We start from the raw sequence: 18689 nt of genomic DNA, 5'->3' as shown, positions 1-18689 counted from the left end.
ACGTGTGATTGTGATCTTAGATACGATAAGGGAGATAACTCGAAATACACAAACATTCCAACATGCAACATGACATGAGTTTAGAGAAACTGGAAATTCGTGTTTGAACCGTGATCGTATTTTAGACACAAACTATGGCTAAAGGTACGTTGTTCAGATTTACTGTTTTGAAATCCCGTAGCAAAACACAAACGATATATTTATTGTTGAAAAATATATTCATTCATTTTTTATTGTAAGACATTAATAGTCATTATCATGACCAGTCTGACAGTAACATCACCTTACTGTTGAGTTTTATTATTGATGTTGCTCGTATACAATGTATCGCCAAGTTCGAATATATTTTGATGGGAAGTTTTTATGAAGCTTAGGCCATATGTGCTTAGCACGTTTATAAGACAAAGACCGATTGTAGACTAATATTTATATATAGAGAATATATTAGTCTATGATCGGTCTTGGATTTATAAACGTTCTAAGCACCTGTGCTTAGGCCTATGGGTTTTAATCTGTCTCTGTCTTTTTTTTCATTTTCAAGGAGAAAATTACTTTTACATGTAACTCAAAACTATAAACTCTGTAAATACTGATCAGAGACTAGTAGTGGCTCATCAAACTTATGTACATGTATATGTTCAGTACACAGAAAGGGAGTAAAGATATTTTTATTCTCACTCTGTCCTAGTGGATGACAATGCCCTTGCCAAATTTCTGTCCAGAGTGGCAGACAAGATGGATGAGGAAATGGACAAGACGGAAAAAGAGAAGAAAGGAAATGAAAATCTTAAAGAGGAAGCAGCAGACATGCTTGATCTCGACTTGGATGAGTTCACATTTGAGGTCGGCACACAAGCAGGCCCCTTGGACTTAACTGGTAATGCATCATCAGAGAGCAAATCCAGATCTAAACTCCAGACTGGGGCTGATGGTATGTAATTCAAAATTACAATTTCATATGTTCACAAGTTAAAGATCATAAGAGGTCTCAAACACGGGAGGAGATGGATATTTTAATAACATGGTAGATTTTACCAGAGAGCTAGTGTAATCAGTATTTCCTTTCCTTTTAAGCATTGTCAAATTACATGTTTATGTCTAGTCATTATTCATAAAATAATCCATTTGTTTGTGTTGCATTTAGAAAAGAGTTGTGGAAGAGTTTCAGGCAAATCAAGAGAACACACAGCAGAACCTTTCGACTTCACTGTTTCTCATGTTCTGTATAAATTTGGTTATTTAAAAAAGTATTACTGTAAGATAACATATATATGTCTGTGTTCTTCTGTGGAGAAGAGAAATGTTTGATAAAATACTGTTTGTTCCAGCTGAGTGTTTGGAGGACCTTGTCACTGGACTAAAAGATCAGATCAATAACTCAGATTCCTGGCTCACGGAGAACACTGCCACAAAGTGGAAGGCTGACAATCCAAAAGTGGCAGAGCAGTACCTCCAGGCCCTGGAACAGGATAAAGACAAGGAATTCTGATCAGTGTCACTTGTCAGTATTTGTCAGGGCAAGACATTCTGAGTATACTGTTCTCTCAGTTTTGGAAGGAGGGGAGACATTCTGGTAGTATAAGTGCCTGTCAGTATTGGAAGGAAGGAGGGGGATAAGTTCTGGTAGTAAAGTGCCTGTCAGTATTGGAAGGAAGGAGGGGGATAAGTTCTGGTAGTAAAGTGCCTGTCAGTATTGGAAGGAAGGAGGGGGATAAGTTCTGGTGGTAAACTGACTGTTAGTATTGGAAAGAATGGGGACAAGTTCTGGTGGTATATTACCTGGTAGTATTGATAGGGTTATGTGCCTGGTTGAGCTCATGTCCCTCCCCACTGGTTAGCTGCTCATCACTGGACATATGTATGTATTCGATTTACCTGACCAGTTTTGTTTTAATATTTAAAACTCATCAGAGGTATTGATGGTCTGAATGAGAAGTTCTGGTAATGTACTACTGCCTTGCAGTACTGATGGGGTGAGAAATGGTGGTCTTATTTGATTTTCACTCAACTGAAGGTCATAAGGTCGTAGGTGATACTTCTCAGTATGTTAGTTCATAGCAGGACCATTTCTGTACTAATACATTTAGTATGGAAATATGGAAATTCATCCAGGATTGATTGACGTGAAAACAGAATGTAAACTAACAATGAAAGTGTTGGGCAGACAACTGCTGATTCAATGAAGTAATTAATTGATCTGCTGTATGGATCAGATATGCTTCCAGTATTTGTGAGTCAGCTGTGATTTTTATGACAGATATTTCTGTCCTTAGCTTTTCTGTGGGACTCACCAAAGTTTTGAGAACCCTTTATATCTCTAACTTTAACATGGGACTCATCAATGTAATTGTGTCAAATGATTCATCGGAAATAAAATGCTTTTGCAAAAATGTTGGTTTATTTATCTGAAATTAAGTGCCTGCCTTAATTTTTACATATTCATCAATTTTACACAAGGGGATGGAGCTTACCTTAGGATAAATACACTGCTAAATTGTTACACTAGGGGATAGGGCTATAATTTAAGGATAAATACAATGTCATCTATGTAAACATGTAGCACAATATATATGTAGTTGTGTGATATATTCCACAGCCTTTGCTGGTGTAAGCTTATGTCTATTTGACTGGCTGAAATCCAAAGGCTATTTTAACAAGCATGCTGTGTATTGCTAAAGTAGTAGATGTCCCCTTCCAGTTCCCTGCTAAAAATAGAAACAGTGACCTTGACCCAAAAACCTTGAAACTTAAATTTGATCTGAAGCTACTCATACTTAAGTTACATACCAACTTTCACCAACAAACTTTGATGCATGGCTGAGAAAAGTGTGGAAAACTAAGTGGATGGACTGGGAGGAAACCTATACTGGAAATCCTCCTGGTTTCACCAGATGGGGACCAAAAAGCAATCTTTAAAATGTCCATTTAATATGTTACATCAAGATGATGGAAGTAATGAAATTCATAACTTTATCGAAGCAGTGGTCCTGTGCTTCCTTTGAATACACATTTCTATAAGAAACTAGCATACTCAAGTCTAAAAATATTATTGTTCTTTTGATTTCCAAGACCATCAAGTTAAAAGTCAAATTTTTGCCTTTTATTATTAGTAACTGGTAAATATTTTGTCATGACATTATAAAGTGAAATCTCATTTTACCATAGATAAAGATCAAAGAATTGACAATTTCTGACAGTTTGTTGTTGTGTACACAGAGAATAAATATTCGTTTTAGGCTACAAAGTCAACTGATTGGCCCAGAAATTTTTCTATGCTTCCTGCAGGGCAATTAAAACTAAATGAAGGTAAATGAGTAACAAGAATGTATAAAGAACAAAGTAAAGTTGACATATTGCTAGACATAACATGACACCAGTAATCAGTTTTAAGTGTTTTATTTCAATAGTGAATTATAAATATAAAGACCCATTTTACATGGGCAACATTAACATAAAAAACATATATCTATACTAATATCAATCAGCTGTTTGGTGGTAAAACCGTCAGTTGAATTTCAATGCAGCAAAAAGACTGGCAGTAGAGGAGAGGTTTAGTAAGCAAATCTAAAACTTTGGTCAGCTATATTCTAATGAACCATTTAGTAACTGATGCCTATACACACAAACAAATTCACCCCGAAATCTGATGTGTGAAGCATCCCTTTTACCTTAAAAGATGACAGCTAAGACATGCAGTGAAATAGTTTAAACAATTATATCCATATTAAATATGTATGCATGTACATGTACTTCTAAAAAAGGAAGAAAATTAAATGATTTTCATGTCATAAGCAGATAAATGGATTAGATGATTTTTCAAAAACTGATTTTAAATTTCTTTGAATTTAAGAACACTAATATCTATTCTGAATTGGCAAGCAAGTGAATATTTGCACTATTATAAAACCTGACTGTGGTACAACATAGTATGTAATAAATACATATTATATATATCACACATACCATGCAGGTAGGTATTAATCTTCTTCCCTGTATCATATTACAGTGACCATACAAATAATCAAGCAAGAAAAAGTCAATACTGCCTTTTCCTTAACAAACACAATAATGAAGTAAACATCATAGATATATCACCTTCTATGAAAAGCTTCAATATTAACACACCAATACACAAACATCTATCAATGAACACTATTTATTATTGCTTAGTAGTGAGTGAAGTTTCAATATGGTCATATTAACTATCAATGCTGATTGTCTTGTTTTGGTGAAATTGATACATGACATTATGGTGTAATACATTTAATGAGAATTTTATGATGGTAAAAAAAGAATTATACTGATGATATTAGACAATGATAGAAGAACATGTAAGAATGATACAGTACTTAGATATTTGGTGAAAGTACTGATTAGAATGGATAGATCTCATTCGAATCACATGATTGATATAATCAGAATGAATACTTAACACAATGTACAGACTAAATCTTCAATACGTAGATTTGATGTCAAAATGTGAAAATGTCATTTTCAACAGTATTCTAATATCTATTTGTGAGAACTGGCATGTACAGTGCTGAAATCTTCATTGAGATCTAATTTCAACAATCTACAATTACAAAATTTTCTATTATAAGGCACTAACAAGAAAAAAGCTCAACTATTACTGTCTCTGTATCTCAATATTAGAGGGGTTTACACAATTCATATCTACTCCACTATTACAGCCTCTGTATCTCAATATTAGAGAGGTTTACACAATTCATATCTACTCCACTTAACTGTCTCTGTATCTCAATATTAGAGGGGTTTTCACAATTCATACTAGCGTCAAGGGCTTGTACATATTATTACAGGGGTGGTGAACATTTTCAATAATAACTATGAAAATATAGATTTGCGAGTAGAGTTTGTCAAAATCTAGATCTGTAGTACATGTGCATGTCTTCAAATTACATTGCTATTAATGGCACCAACATACATATTGAACACCATCTCAAAATGTGGTATTTCTAAAGAACCTGATAGACCATGATCTTTTGTAGTTAAACAATTCAACTGTATAATATTCCATCTAACCCACCATTTACCATAATGGAAAACAGGCAGTGACTTGTTTATGCCAACAACAAGAGTTACCTCCCCTGCACAATGACATCCGCTAGATAGATTACTATTGGATGGAGAGGTTCAAAATAACACTCACCTCATAGGGGTATACATACAATACATTGTGTAACGGAACTCACAAATACAATAGTGAACAAAACATTTATGTACAAATATCCTGAAAGGAGACAAGTTGATCCTGTTGCAAATTATCACAGATATTTGACGCTACATAAGTGAGATAGATGGTATCAAATTTCATTATGTATTATTGAATGACATATTTTCTGCATTTTTTTTTTGCAGGTACATGTATTTGCTTAATCACTTAAAATGATAAGCTGATAATTAATTTGAATATGATTTGCATCATATTCTTTATACTGATCAAATAAAACACATTCATTGTCTATTAATTTAATACTGACATATTTCAACAGTTGGCCCGACAGTGAAATAAATAGTAAGTACAACATTAAAGGCTTGTCGATGACTGAACAATTTATTTTATTTGCTGCCTATTTCAACAACCAAAAATTTCAAATGGTTTATTGTACTTCCTTACCATAATCTCATTCAGACTTAAGGCATGCACTGTCATTCTGCATTGTTGAAGTTGGACGGAAACTAAATGTTTTCATGAATACAAACAAAAATATAATAACCATTTTAATATTAACTATAAATAAATATTAAGACTGAATATCTTAAGAAAGCACAAATAATTTCTAACTTTTCAACAAATATCAAATTTGTTGATTAACTTTTTTATCAGAAAATTTTTTGTTTAAGTTCCTGATAAAAAAATTCCACAATGTGAAATGTACATGCTTTTAAAACAATAAGGTGATCACAGTATAAACTCAGCACTTCCTTTTTCACGACGTCCATTAGCAGGGACTCCATGGTATATTGTAACACTACCATTTGACAATGGCTATGGTTGGCCAACAACTACCGCCGCCTGTTATATTTTTTAACAATCTTGTCCGTACCATGCTTCAGATCTTCTATATGCGAGTCTATCAAAAATTCAAGTTCTTTAGCACGCTTATTCTCAGCTTCTAGAAACTTCTGTGACACAGAATTCCTCGGACTTGGAACCTGAAGAACAAAATTTTAACTCATGATTTAGAATTATCAACACAAAACTTGCCATATAATTAAGTACTGATCAATTCATCATAACAATAAATTTAAACTTACAATCTATTAATCATTTCAATTCCAGCAGATGTTTAAAGTTTAGAGTGTGCCAGTTACCAGAACGTTATGAATATCTGCTCATACTCTTCTTCAAATGGGAACCAGTCGTATCAGTTGATTGAAATAGTTGTTTTTTTGGTACATATATTTAATTAATCCAATGTTCCATTTTTACATATCATCTCTGTACCCTTAGAATCAAGCAAATTGAAAACGCTTTAAGTGTCTCTCTTTTGAATGATAACAAGTTGACTTCTCAAAAAAAAATTTTTGTAGAAGCATATGATCTAGCTAAGTCATGTGTTTCTTTCATAAAGCACAAAGTAAGGAAGATCAGCATATCTAACAAGAGGCCCATGGGCCTAAACCGTCAACTGAGTTTTGAAATATATCAGTTAATTTGACCCTTTTTGGCCCTTCCCATAAACCCATTGGGGTCGGTCAGGTCCAAGATGTGCATACCATCAAGGAGTCATCAAATGCTGATAATGCTAAGAAAGTTCAAATGAATTCCAATAGAAATCAAACAAATGATAGTTAAAATTGTGATTTCCCTATATAAACTATAGTAAAGTTTGTCCCCTCCCCAGGGGTAAATTTGAGACCCCAGTGTAATGAAATACACAATTTTGGTAAAACACCTTAAGAGCCTTCTATTTATGAAGAGTATTTGATTTCTGCCTTATTTGGGTCTTAAGAAGAAGTTTTTTGAGACTTTGTCTCACATGACCTAAAAACCTAGTAATAGGCGGAGTCATAAACCAGTTATAAACCAGTCACTAACTAAACATATCTAGAGCAGAACCTTAGGTGTTGTTGAGGAAATCTTGAAGACACACTCACCTCCATACTAACATCTTGTAAACTGTCTGATATTGACATTGCTCGACTGCTCAGGACTGTTTCAAAGCTGGCATTGGCAGTACCATTGACTCTTAATTCTGGATCGAGGTCGTCAAGCCCGGGGTTGCTGTGATGTGTGTCATTACTACCTTCTATAGGCGGCCCTGTATTTGTAATAAAATGGTGTTCACCAGTTACTCAATGTCTCAAAGATCATTACTGTAATATATATTGTATTGGCACCCTGCAGGGCACTTCAAAAATGACAATAAAAAAAGTGGTGCTTATTAGTATGAAATTAATTAAGTTCATTCATCAAGAGCCTAGAGGGTAAAGTTATCATAATGGGTATATTATTATGGTAAATTCTGCTTCCTGTGATTAATGATATTCCTTGATGATGAATTAGAAGAATCAAGCATTTTTTTCATCATATTTGGGTTTTCAAAGAAACTCACTTGTTCTCAAATGTGGATTCTCTTGTTTCTGATGTTCACTGCCCATAGTCCGCCTCCCTGGGTCTGACAAACTAGAAAGTCTGTTATCGTTTCTGGAATGGCGGTCAGGTTCTCTGAATTCTGACGGACTATCGTTATTTCTGAATGAGTTTTGTGACTGATGATTAGTGTCCAGGAACTGTGGTGATTTGTCCGAGTATCGTGACCTATCAGAGAACCGGACAGGAGAGTCCACACTGGAGTACCGTGAATGTCTTTCACTCGGATCTGAATATCGAGATCTCCTATCTGTGTTGTCGAAATCAGAAAACCGTGATGGTGAAGGACGTTCTGCATTTGTGTTTCGTAAACGTTTCTCTAGTTCAAGCTGTGCCTCTAGTTGAGCCTTGCCGATCTTGAGTATACGGATCTCCTCCTTGTACTGTTGTGTATTGGAGTTGAGTTGTTGTTGGAGATCTTCAACTCGTCGATTTGAGTTCTCCTCAAACCGCTTTATCCTAGTAACAATCAATAGTAATGACTATAAATATCTGATATCTTAAATTAAATACAGTACAATTTCACATAGTTAACACTGTGGACACATAATTTATCTGGTTCCATAGCATCACTCCAGGTACACATACTAGGAGAAAAGGCAGGAGTTTGGATGTGTGGCATTTGGATATGTAACACTTTACTGCAGTATAAAATCCCGATATAATTTTATCAGGTATAGAGCCAACACCGTACTTCTAGTCTAGGTTCTGCAGGTTCCATTATCCCTTGCTTGGATACCTCTGAGAGTGCAGGGCAATTGAGGAACAAGAAACTAAAGGCAAACATTTTTATCTTTATTAACCGTGTGTCTACCAGTTTTGCCGAACATGTTGGCTTCTCTTCAGGACCTGTCACCTATATGCTTATCATCTAAACACTTTATTCTGATCAAAGTCAAATTCAAACATTTACCAACTATATTTTATCTGGTATCTCTTTTAAATTTACAGGTTAATAAATTCACCTCAGAATTGTCCATAATATACAACAGTATTTTTTCTATCGCTTCTTAATTACTTTTATATATATGCTTTTAAAAATAATGAAGATGGTTTCATTAATAGTGATGATGAAAATACCTAAACCCTATCCATAATGACGACAATAATTGAAATAAATCCATTAAATTTTGTAATTACCTTTCATCCTGAGCAGATGTATCTACATTCTGTAGAGCAAGTCGTACCTGTTCCTCATACCTTTCTTCCAACTCATTCATTTCTTCCTTCAAACAATCCATGTCTTCTCTTAACTGCTGGTTCTCATGCTGAAACAAAATGGACACTGATGATACACTACTTCTTGGTTTAACAATATCCAAGGTGATTTATGTAAAATATAATTCAGACACTTGATATACAGTTATATCTATCAAAACAATATCCTGATCCATGGTAACATCTCTACAATGTAAATCCCCTACATGTACAGTAATATACGACTGGCAACGAAAAAGTACAAACATTATTCTTCAATAGTTACAAAAGAAATTATATCAGTTATGTGCATGGAAACCAGATTACCCAAAGAAACCCCATGAGTTGAGTAGGAAACCCCCATATCTTGTCATGTCCGAATGGGGAATGGACCCCAGGAACCTAAGGTGACCAGACCACCGAAAAGTGATATCTCAGTCACATTTTTTACAGCTTCAACCTACCAAAACTACATCAAAATCTTTATATGGCATCAGAAACATGATAAAATTCTTGAACACAATAACAAGTTCTGTAATGAACACATCCTAGATATTTAAAATCTCATGTCTAGTTTTTATGGTCATACCTCATAACTGTTATATATGATCCCAAACAAAGTCTTGTATATACCTCAGGGATATATATGTGGGTGTACAGTGTATATACCTGGCACCACTGGTGTTCTCAACAACACTGGTGGTAGTGACTGGATACTCAGGGTGAGTACCTGACCTCTACTCAACACTAACTCCTAACAGACAATACTCAACACTACTCAACTTGTAATGTATATAGGAGGAATGAAATGTTCTGAGATCGTCTCTTTCCCAATGGCAAACACACTACTAGAAGAGGCAACTTCATTAAATGACAATTATCATTTTACACAGTGGAATTGATGACAATTTTATACTTATTAGATTTCAAATGCATAATTAACTTTGAAATATCCATAACTAATTGGAGATTTCTTAATAGTCTTTATATTTGATTGCAAGAACACTTCACACATTTTTAAAACTTAGTTAATCATTATAATTATCATATGAAGCCAACTGTCTTTACAGTAAAATATATGCCTTAAGATCTAGAAAAATCACTCACTCCAATGAGTAGTACCAATTTTGGGCTGGAACAATATATTCCAATCCCATACATTACTGTATAAGAATTTAATGTATAAAATATTGAAATGTAACAAAAGACCCACAAATCAAAATGCTGCTTAAGAAACTATTAACTGTGTATCATGCTAAGTGTCAAAGAGATTTTTGAAAAACAATGTGACCCATGGAGACCCCATGCCAAGATGAAAATTCATCAAAAAAAAAAAAAGAAAAAAATTAATAAAAAAAAAACAACAAACACTCAAACATCATAAAATAAAAATGCTATTTAGAACAACACAGCTACATGTAATGATGATAAAGTCTACCAAGCTTCAAAAACATTGGTTACTAAAATAGAGAACTCACATGGACAAGATCACAATGTCAAGTACCATAAAGGGCAATAACTCTGTCATAAACTGTTAAATTAGGATGCCACACCAGAAAATACAACTTTATAATTCCCAGTCATTTCTTCATATGATAATAAAGCTTCCTAGTTACAACAGACAGAAATTGAACCATCAAAATATGGCCATGAGTGTAAAAACTAAAGGCAAATTCCCTTAAAGAAACCTCCCCAATAACAATGATCATGAGTAGTGCAACAAGTTTTCTAAAATAATTAAGTGTGACTCTGAGACTATAAAATTGACAAAGGGTGACCACCCAAATCTGATCAGGTGTAGAACTCGATTCTATGATATTATATACATGTACTATGGTGTGAATATTCAATTGAATCTGTAGAGGAGTTTATGCTATGGGTGGACTTATAATTACCCACATACTCATCCTCACACCACAGACACCTAGACAAAATCTTACCTCTTTCTTACTTCATAACCTCTTAACTAATTTGAAAGTGGGTGAATGATTATAGCCTAAAGAAATAGACAGACCACTCACTTGAGTCTTCAAATTAATAGCATAATCACGACATACAGGTGATGTTTTGTTTGTGACTACTGGCTAGTAAATGGGGTATATTTAAGGATACAATACAAACTTACAATGTTTGATATGTATCACCCTAATGCTGTGCATGCCTTCCAATAGATTAGTCTACACATAGACAGACCAATGTTATATAAGGTCACTGAACGGTAGCAGGAGGATTAAGTCCGGATTTAAGATTAGATTTTCTCAAATGCATCATGCTTAACATTATCAAACTGCATTTGAAATTATTACAATGATATCAACACTTGTATACATACTGTTGAGGTTGCCAATTTAATATACCAGATAATATGTTCCATTCTGGAATGTGTTCAAATCGATCTGAGATTAAAGAATTTCTTTTGAAAGGACATTAGTGTATAGTACACTACTGAAATAATACCACAGACATTCTAATAAAGGAATGAGGAGTAAATTTGAGAACAGCAGATGAATCATTCAGTAAACTCATTTTGGAATTTGTTCAGATTACCTTACACATCTTGACAGGAGGGACTTATAATGGTAGATGATTACATAATATACCAGGGTTTATATGATATACATGTATAGGGGTTTAACACTGCAGGATTAAGTGGGCACTCAGTCTCACTACAGTACAAAACCTCTAGTAGATATATCAAGGTAAGGGATCCAGAGGATAACTAGTAGTGCAGAGGGTCAGGGGTCAGGGATCAGGGGCCAGCGGAAGGTATCCCTACTAGAAATGGCAAAGGGCAAGGTGTCAGAATAAAGCATCTCTAATACTGCATGTTGGGGGTCAGGGGTCTGCAAGGTATAGGTAATACAGATATTCAGGGAAAGTATTTTTACTACAAAGGGCCAAGAACAAGTAGCTCTACTACAAAGGGCCAGGAACAAGTAGCTCTACTACAAAGGGCCAGGAACAAGTAGCTCTACTACAAAGGGCCAGGAACAAGTAGCTCTACTACAAAGGGCCAAGAACATGTAGAGCTCTCTACTAAAAAGGGCCAGGAAAAAGTATCTACTACAAAGGGTCAGGAACAAGTACTATGAAGGACTAGGAGAAAGTATCTCTACTATGAAGGGTAAAGGTTTAGGAGCAAGGGGTCAGAAGAGAGCATTTTCAATACTGAGGATCAGGGATCTGCAAGGTGTAGTACAGAGGGTCAGGGGAAAGTGTCTGTACTATAAAGGGCAATGGAAAGGTTAAGGTTAAAAGGCCAGGGGTCAGAAGGTTAAAGGGCCAGGGGTCAGAAGAAAGCATCTCTAATACTTAGGGTCAGGGGCCCCGCAAGATATAAGTAGTACAGATTGTCAGAGGAAAGTGTCTCTACTAAAAGGGCAAAGGTTAAGGGGGCCAGAAGAAAGTATATCTCTCATTCTGAAGGTCGGGGCTGGCAGGGTATCTCTACCAATGAGGGTCAGGGGTCAGTAATCGGGGAAAGTAATATTTACTACAAAGGGTCAAGGGTCAGGAGAATTGATTTACTAAGAAGATTCAGAGGTCAGGGGAAAGTATATATCAATTACAAAGGATCAGGCCAGGTTTGGAGAGTATACATAAATCTAGTGCAAATGGTGATGGGTCAGGAAAAGTATCTCTAGTAAAGGTCACAGGTCAGGAGAATGTTTGTGTCTCTAGTAAATGGACAGGGCTCAGGGGAAAATATCTCTACTTAATAAATGGACAGGGTTCAGGAGAAAGTATTTTAGTGAATGGACAAAGCACTCATCTAGGGGTTACAGAGGTTCATGGGTCAGGGAACAGTATTTCTAGTACTAACTTTATGTTGGAAAGGTTATAATCATAGCCAGCAAACTTACATGTACACTTTAGCTGATGATGAGGGCTCGGTTGCCTGGCGAAGCTAACTCTGATTAGAAAGAGATGTGGGATGTCTACAGTACAGACACACCAGATTTGATAGAGATTTTGGGTGGTCTGAGGGTTACCAATAATTCTGGCAAGATATGTAGGAGATGTAAGGTCAGTAGAGATTGCTTCTAATAAAGGTCCACTGGGGAGGTCAGAGGTCAAAGGTCAGGGATGGGTGCATAGGATATGGTTACCTCTAGCCGAGACACACTGGTACTATATGAATTCTGTACAGCACGCATGTGTTCCTCTGATACTGTCTTGTCAGCATTGGTGTGGGCCTGCTGTAGGATCGTCTGACGAAGGTGGCGATTCTCTAGCCGTATAGCCTCTATCTGGGCATTGGCCACCTATCAGACATGTGACGGTTACCATGGTGATGAGGAAAAAACATGTTAGATGTGACAACATTAGCAGAGGATTCCTGTTACAAATCACCACTGTGTGACAATTGAAGGATATATTGACTGTTTTACAGGAAAAGTCAGACTTTCAAATTATGAACTTATCTATTATCAATATATTAATTTTCAGTTGTGGTTTTATATTTTGACAACAGGAATCATCTGTCTACAACAAACAGGAACTAGCATGGAGTGAATGGTGTAGTCCTAGTCTTGTCCAGAATATCTCAGGATAAAATTCTCATTTCTAATTCTGGCATCATTCTTATTCAATTTCAAGAAAATTCATAAGAGAATCATTTATTATACAAAGAACAGCTATTATTCAAATGAGATTTTTGTATTCCAGCTTTCATTCAATATGTCCAAAAGTCTTCTTACAAAGCATACAATGGTGGATATCCTGTATTACTTCTATTAATGTTTATATTCGGAAATAAGGCTAACATACATAGGCCATACAAAAAATAGCTTTGCTTTTCTGACCTTTAACAAGCATATAAAGTTATCTTAAAACATTACCGGTAGCGAAATAAGTTACAGGTAGTTTAATATTACCTGGTAGTTTATATGTGCCTACATGAAAGGCAGGCATGTGTGATACCACTGCATTTTATTATTTTATATTTTTACTCTTATTTACAATAACAGACCAAGCTTCACCACTGGTACATTATCTATTCTCACCTGTAATAATTAAATTCTGGACTCGACTAGGACACAGGTTTTTATTGGAATACTTTACAAGTGCATGATGAAACAAACAGTGCTGTACAATCTAAACCACACCTACTTATCCTAACAATGTGTGGAAATAAACGTAGCAAACATTTAATAACAATTTATACTAAAGTCTACCACTATTAATAGATCCTTCATCACTGAATTGGTGTGTTGTGTTTAAACCAGATACATTGTACTGTAAATGGAAATTTTTATCCTTCAGTTCCGTAATTCAAAAAATCTAAATCGCTGACAGATTGTAAATTGCTGGTTGAAATGTGTCGGATGAAAATGTGGTTTAAATGTGACCACTTCTCCTGGCCTCTACTCGCTATTCTCTATATAAGTGGTCATAACAAACAAAATGATGGGGAACATACTACACAAATTCTCATCTTTGTAATAATAAAAGTTTAACCCAAACTGATATCTCAAATCTAAACATTGAAACATGAACAATCTATTTATAACCACATTGAAGGTGAAATATTTTCAAATACATTGTATACTCTTTAGATGTTAAAATATGGAATCAGATAAAATAACTTGTAAGAATTTGTATATTCACATTAACCCTGATATGAAGTCTAGCACTAGTCTCTACTCTTCTACAGCCTGTCAATAAAATGCCATGTAGATATTCAGTATGAAGTATAAAACCACAGCATCAGATAAATATAGACCAACCAATCTATGACACTCAGTAAAACTAAAGTAGCTTTCTGAAATCATTTCAAAACTCATAACAGTGCAGATTTAAAATGTGCTGTAAGTTTGTGACTTAGTAACAAACAACACAGTATCTTTGAGACACTCACCTGCAGTTCTGCTGTTTTCTTCTGTGTGACTTCCATATCCTCCCGAAGTTGCTTCTCCATGCCGCTGGCCTTGTGACTCAGGGTTGCCATAGCAACATCCTTGGCATGAAGCTCTGAGGCAAGGTTGGCAACTTGTTGGTTCATGCCCTCGACTTCAGCTCTGTGTGATTCCTCCTCTTGTTGAAGCTGTTCTTGCAGTTGGGAAATTTGGGACCGGAACTTAGCATATTCATCACACTCAAGTCTTTCTAATGCAGCTTTCTGGGGAAAAAATAGACAAAACTAACTTACAGAGAACTGTTTTAGCAAACGGTTTGATAATATTTTCTAAAAGTTTACTTTAAATGTAATCTTAGCCCTAAAGATAACACCATAATCATCTATGCAGGGAATGTTGGACCTCCATTTATCATTATTACAAAATTAAATGGATCCTGAAGTATGATGGCAGAAAAGGAGGCAAAAAAAAGCAAAGAGCTTAACATATATATGGAGGCTTCTTTGTAAATATTATATACGATATTTCCATTTCCATTCAGAATGACGGCCAATAAGAGTGTTGAGATCTACATTACAGTACACAGACATATGATCAGATACCTTTTTCTCGAGGTCATCAGCAAGCCTCTCGCAGTCCTCTACAGCCTTCTTGAGATGTGACTGGAGCTTAGTCACCTCCTCCTTCAGCTGTTTCTCACTCCTTCTGTGCTTCCTGCAAACAAATCAAGGATATTATTCATCACTTACTTCCTAAAACTTCCATACACTCTTTATGTTGTATATGTATTAAGATTGACAAATCAGCTATTTCACATCCAAATTGATAAAAAAGATCAAATTTGGGGAAGATTAATGAAATACATGTAGTTCCAGAGAAAGAGCATGGATACAATTTTCACAACTTTCAAAATTCAAAGAAGGCCAACTTTCAGCCATTTAGTTTTCAGTATCAAAGATACCTGAGAAGTAGATCGTAGGGGGTTTACTTCAGATCCTAGATTATGTATCAACAATACCAATCTCAATGCTATAAACCTGTCCCTATGACAACAGATTACCTTGTCTCCTCTTTGGCAGTATGCATGGCTTCTCGGAGAAGTCGTATCTGTTCCCCCTCCTCCTGGTTCCTAATGTCTCCAAGCGACCTACAATAATTAAGGATGACATTGTACCGAAAACCTGTCACATTATACCCAGACACTCAGACTAAATAAATACAACATATAATAGACAAATAATCCCAAATTTAGGCAATGAAAGAAAAAAGAATTTCTCTAGAGTGACATTTATTCAATATTTGAATGCTCTTTCCTTCAAACAAAACTGTCTTACTTTTCTGATTATAACAGACGGAAGATTAACATGCACAACTGTATTCTCTTAAATCTTAACTAATCAAGTGACCTTGAGGAAAGTTCGGATAATAATAGCAGACAGATAATACATGTTGTGTAGGAATTAAACACAATACACAAAGCCTATATCACATTTAAAGATCAAACCCTATTCACAGTGACAATGCTACATCACAGCTTACACATAGAGCACACACCTACTGTCCTAAAGGTTCCTATACAGCCAGTAATCCCAAGCTCAGCTTCCCCGGGGTATAAACAATCATGTAAAACTTGTAAATACTACACAGACAGAATTCCTAATGTCCTTACAAGTATCTAATCATTGTCTCTGCTCACAAATGTTCTGTCAACTTCACAGGAATATTTAAATGAAGCTAAAAAATAAATTTCTGAAATATCTTCTAAAATAAAGTTGGAATTCCAAGTGATATTTCATTCTGAATTTATTTACGGTCAGCGAAATTATTTTGTTCTTGATAAAAAATGTTATGTGATAATACAAGGTATACTTAGATTTGTAAATCAAGCTGATCTTGCTCCTGGACACCAGATCTAATCATGTACCTTGATATCTGATCAAAGATCTAGTCACAAGTACGAACAAGTTGATTGGAATGACAGATGAGTATATTCTAACAGAATAGGTACACCTTGTATCTGTTCGTTCTACTTATCCAATGTGTAATTTTAAAACAGAAAAACAAGAGAGATTTTATTTAACCAAAACAATTATCAACAAAATAGACAGATCTGATTTCTATCTCGTTTAAATAGAATGGTAAATCTGACAACGATCAGTCCCCGGGATTCTCAGGCGTTTAAATGACAATGGCTTATCATTTCTGTAATCAATCCATTTATGTTTTTTGTAAAATGATAAGATGGCAGGAAAAAATTGCTAGATTCAAGTTTTTATATTAATAAAATATTCTTTTTTTACATAATTAAATAATTATATGTCGAACAAATATAAAATTATCCAAAACTTGCATACACAGTCTCTGGTGTATCTACGGTATGTATACATACCATGTATATAAGTATATATATTAAACAGATTTAAACGGCTCAGCCTAAGGCAGATATAATGATAACATAGATTGGATACTGCTGATTGATAGGAGTTTTTATTTTTCTACTTATTTTTGTACAATAAACATAAGTATTGATAACGCTCAAGATTTAAATATATCATATTTCAAAAGAGAATTTTCTGGTGATCAGACCATCAGTTCACAGTTTTTTGCCTTAATTTTAGGGAAAGGATATTTCTCAGTATAATTAACCAGCTTAAAAAACACTTTTAATTCTGAATTTGTCCACTTATCTACCCAGAGAAATTAATATACAGGTTGTAAAAACTCCTTCGTACCTTAATTTAACCTATTGGGTGCACACATAATATATCCACTGGTGTCAATATTTCAGTTATATAATAAGGACCATAAATGATTAGCTTTTTCATCTTTTTTAATTTATTGCCCCAATTGTCACCACATGACACAACGTTCATGTTTTGGCATGCTTCCTGGCTTGGCAATTTAAATCCTCAGTTTTATGTACCAATACTTTGTATAATGTCATGATGATTTAAACAACACCCTCCCGTCCCTCTTTATCTCATGATGTAAAGCTTCAATAAGTAGGTAAGAGACCTTTTCAGAATGTTACATCATGTTTTAAAATCAATGTATTATATATAACTATATGTTAATTATTAGTGATGTCACTACTGTAAATTGTCAGTAGAATTTAAATACAAATTTTCTCATCGTAAAAATTAACCATCAGATGATGCATATTTTATCTAATTAAAAAAATCCCTGTTTGAAGGTTGATGTTTCCCATTAATAGCCCACGATATAGAGTCTCAAAAGAGTTATTTCCCTTACCTTATGATGTTATCCTTTTCGGCTAAGGTAGCCTCCATTCTGAGGAGATCTTCCCGATATCCACTACTGTCTTGGTTGGCTGCCCGCAGGAAGTCTTCCTTACTGTGCATATCAGCCTCAATCTGGCTCTTTTCCTCTTCCAACTTCTGAAAAAAAGATATTCCATATAATTTGTCATACAGTAAAAGATTAAGGTTCAGACCAGGCGAGCAAATAAACCATCAAATGACAACGCTCAGTATAGAGCTGCATCATAATGCTGATACCCATCACCAGACACCTATGGTCGATTGCACTACGCTACACTTATCACAGTGTAATCGGCGTTGGGAATCTGGCAGTGGGTATCTGATGATGACGGATATCTTACCCTCACAGTGTTGTTAGACTTTTTCAGGTCGGCAAGAAGACGCTCATTGTCGTCCATGGCTTTCTTATGAGCATTCATAGCATCCTCCAATGCACCCTTCAGTTTCTCTACCTTCCCCTCCTGAAAGAGAATAAAAGATGTTTCTCAACACAACTGAAACATATAGCAATTTATTTGTTACATTTAACCTTTATTTAAAACACAACTCTCTGAAACGGTTATTGTCTAGTCCCTGACACACCCTTTAGATGGGAAAAGCCAGTGAGATTGACACTATGGCAATGAAAGAAATGAATAACTTATCAAAAAATTTGTTTTCCTGATGTAACTGTAATACACCAGTTATGACTACTAGTTATTAACCCAACAGACCTCGATTTGTCCTAACACATAT

The 18689-nt window shown here is 35.0% G+C and overlaps 2 protein-coding genes across 8 annotated transcripts in view; one reads left to right on the top strand and one right to left on the bottom strand.

Annotated features, from left to right (window-relative positions):
* The first annotated feature begins 17 nt into the window (after positions 1-17).
* Positions 18-2390, top strand: LOC117342708. The gene is made up of 3 exons (XM_033904926.1): positions 18-144; positions 689-931; positions 1329-2390. Exons 1-3 carry the CDS (start codon positions 135-137, stop codon positions 1487-1489), a joined length of 414 nt encoding a protein of 137 aa, XP_033760817.1. The 5' UTR covers positions 18-134; the 3' UTR covers positions 1490-2390.
* A 989-nt stretch (positions 2391-3379) lies between these two features.
* LOC117341621 (centrosomal protein of 63 kDa-like) overlaps positions 3380-18689 on the bottom strand; it is a 35504-nt gene continuing 20194 nt past the window's right edge. For 6 of the 7 annotated variants that reach the window (XM_033903472.1, XM_033903471.1, XM_033903473.1 and 3 more), the window contains 10 exons: positions 18296-18415; positions 17926-18071; positions 15734-15820; positions 15276-15387; positions 14676-14936; positions 12925-13080; positions 8759-8886; positions 7581-8077; positions 7123-7286; positions 3380-6177 (listed from right to left, as the gene is read on the bottom strand). In XM_033903472.1, the coding sequence (XP_033759363.1) occupies positions 6028-6177; positions 7123-7286; positions 7581-8077; positions 8759-8886; positions 12925-13080; positions 14676-14936; positions 15276-15387; positions 15734-15820; positions 17926-18071; positions 18296-18415 (1821 nt within the window). In that variant the 3' untranslated portion in view covers positions 3380-6027. The remainder of the gene's footprint in view (positions 6178-7122; positions 7287-7580; positions 8078-8758; positions 8887-12924; positions 13081-14675; positions 14937-15275; positions 15388-15733; positions 15821-17925; positions 18072-18295; positions 18416-18689) is intronic. The other variant, XM_033903475.1, reaches the window with a different exon arrangement.

The sequence above is a fragment of the Pecten maximus genome, chromosome 14 (genome assembly GCF_902652985.1).
Source record: "Pecten maximus chromosome 14, xPecMax1.1, whole genome shotgun sequence".
Taxonomy (NCBI): Eukaryota; Metazoa; Mollusca; class Bivalvia; order Pectinida; family Pectinidae; genus Pecten; species Pecten maximus.
Note: the sequence above shows the minus strand (reverse complement) of the source record. Positions and strands in the feature narration are given on the sequence as shown.

What these genes read in the sequence shown, in the direction of transcription:
- LOC117342708 (XM_033904926.1), top strand. An exon ending in ACTCCAGACTGGGGCTGATG is followed by an intron (nt 932 to 1,328) that starts GTATGTAATTCA and finishes TGTTTGTTCCAG; the next exon opens with CTGAGTGTTTGGAGGACCTT.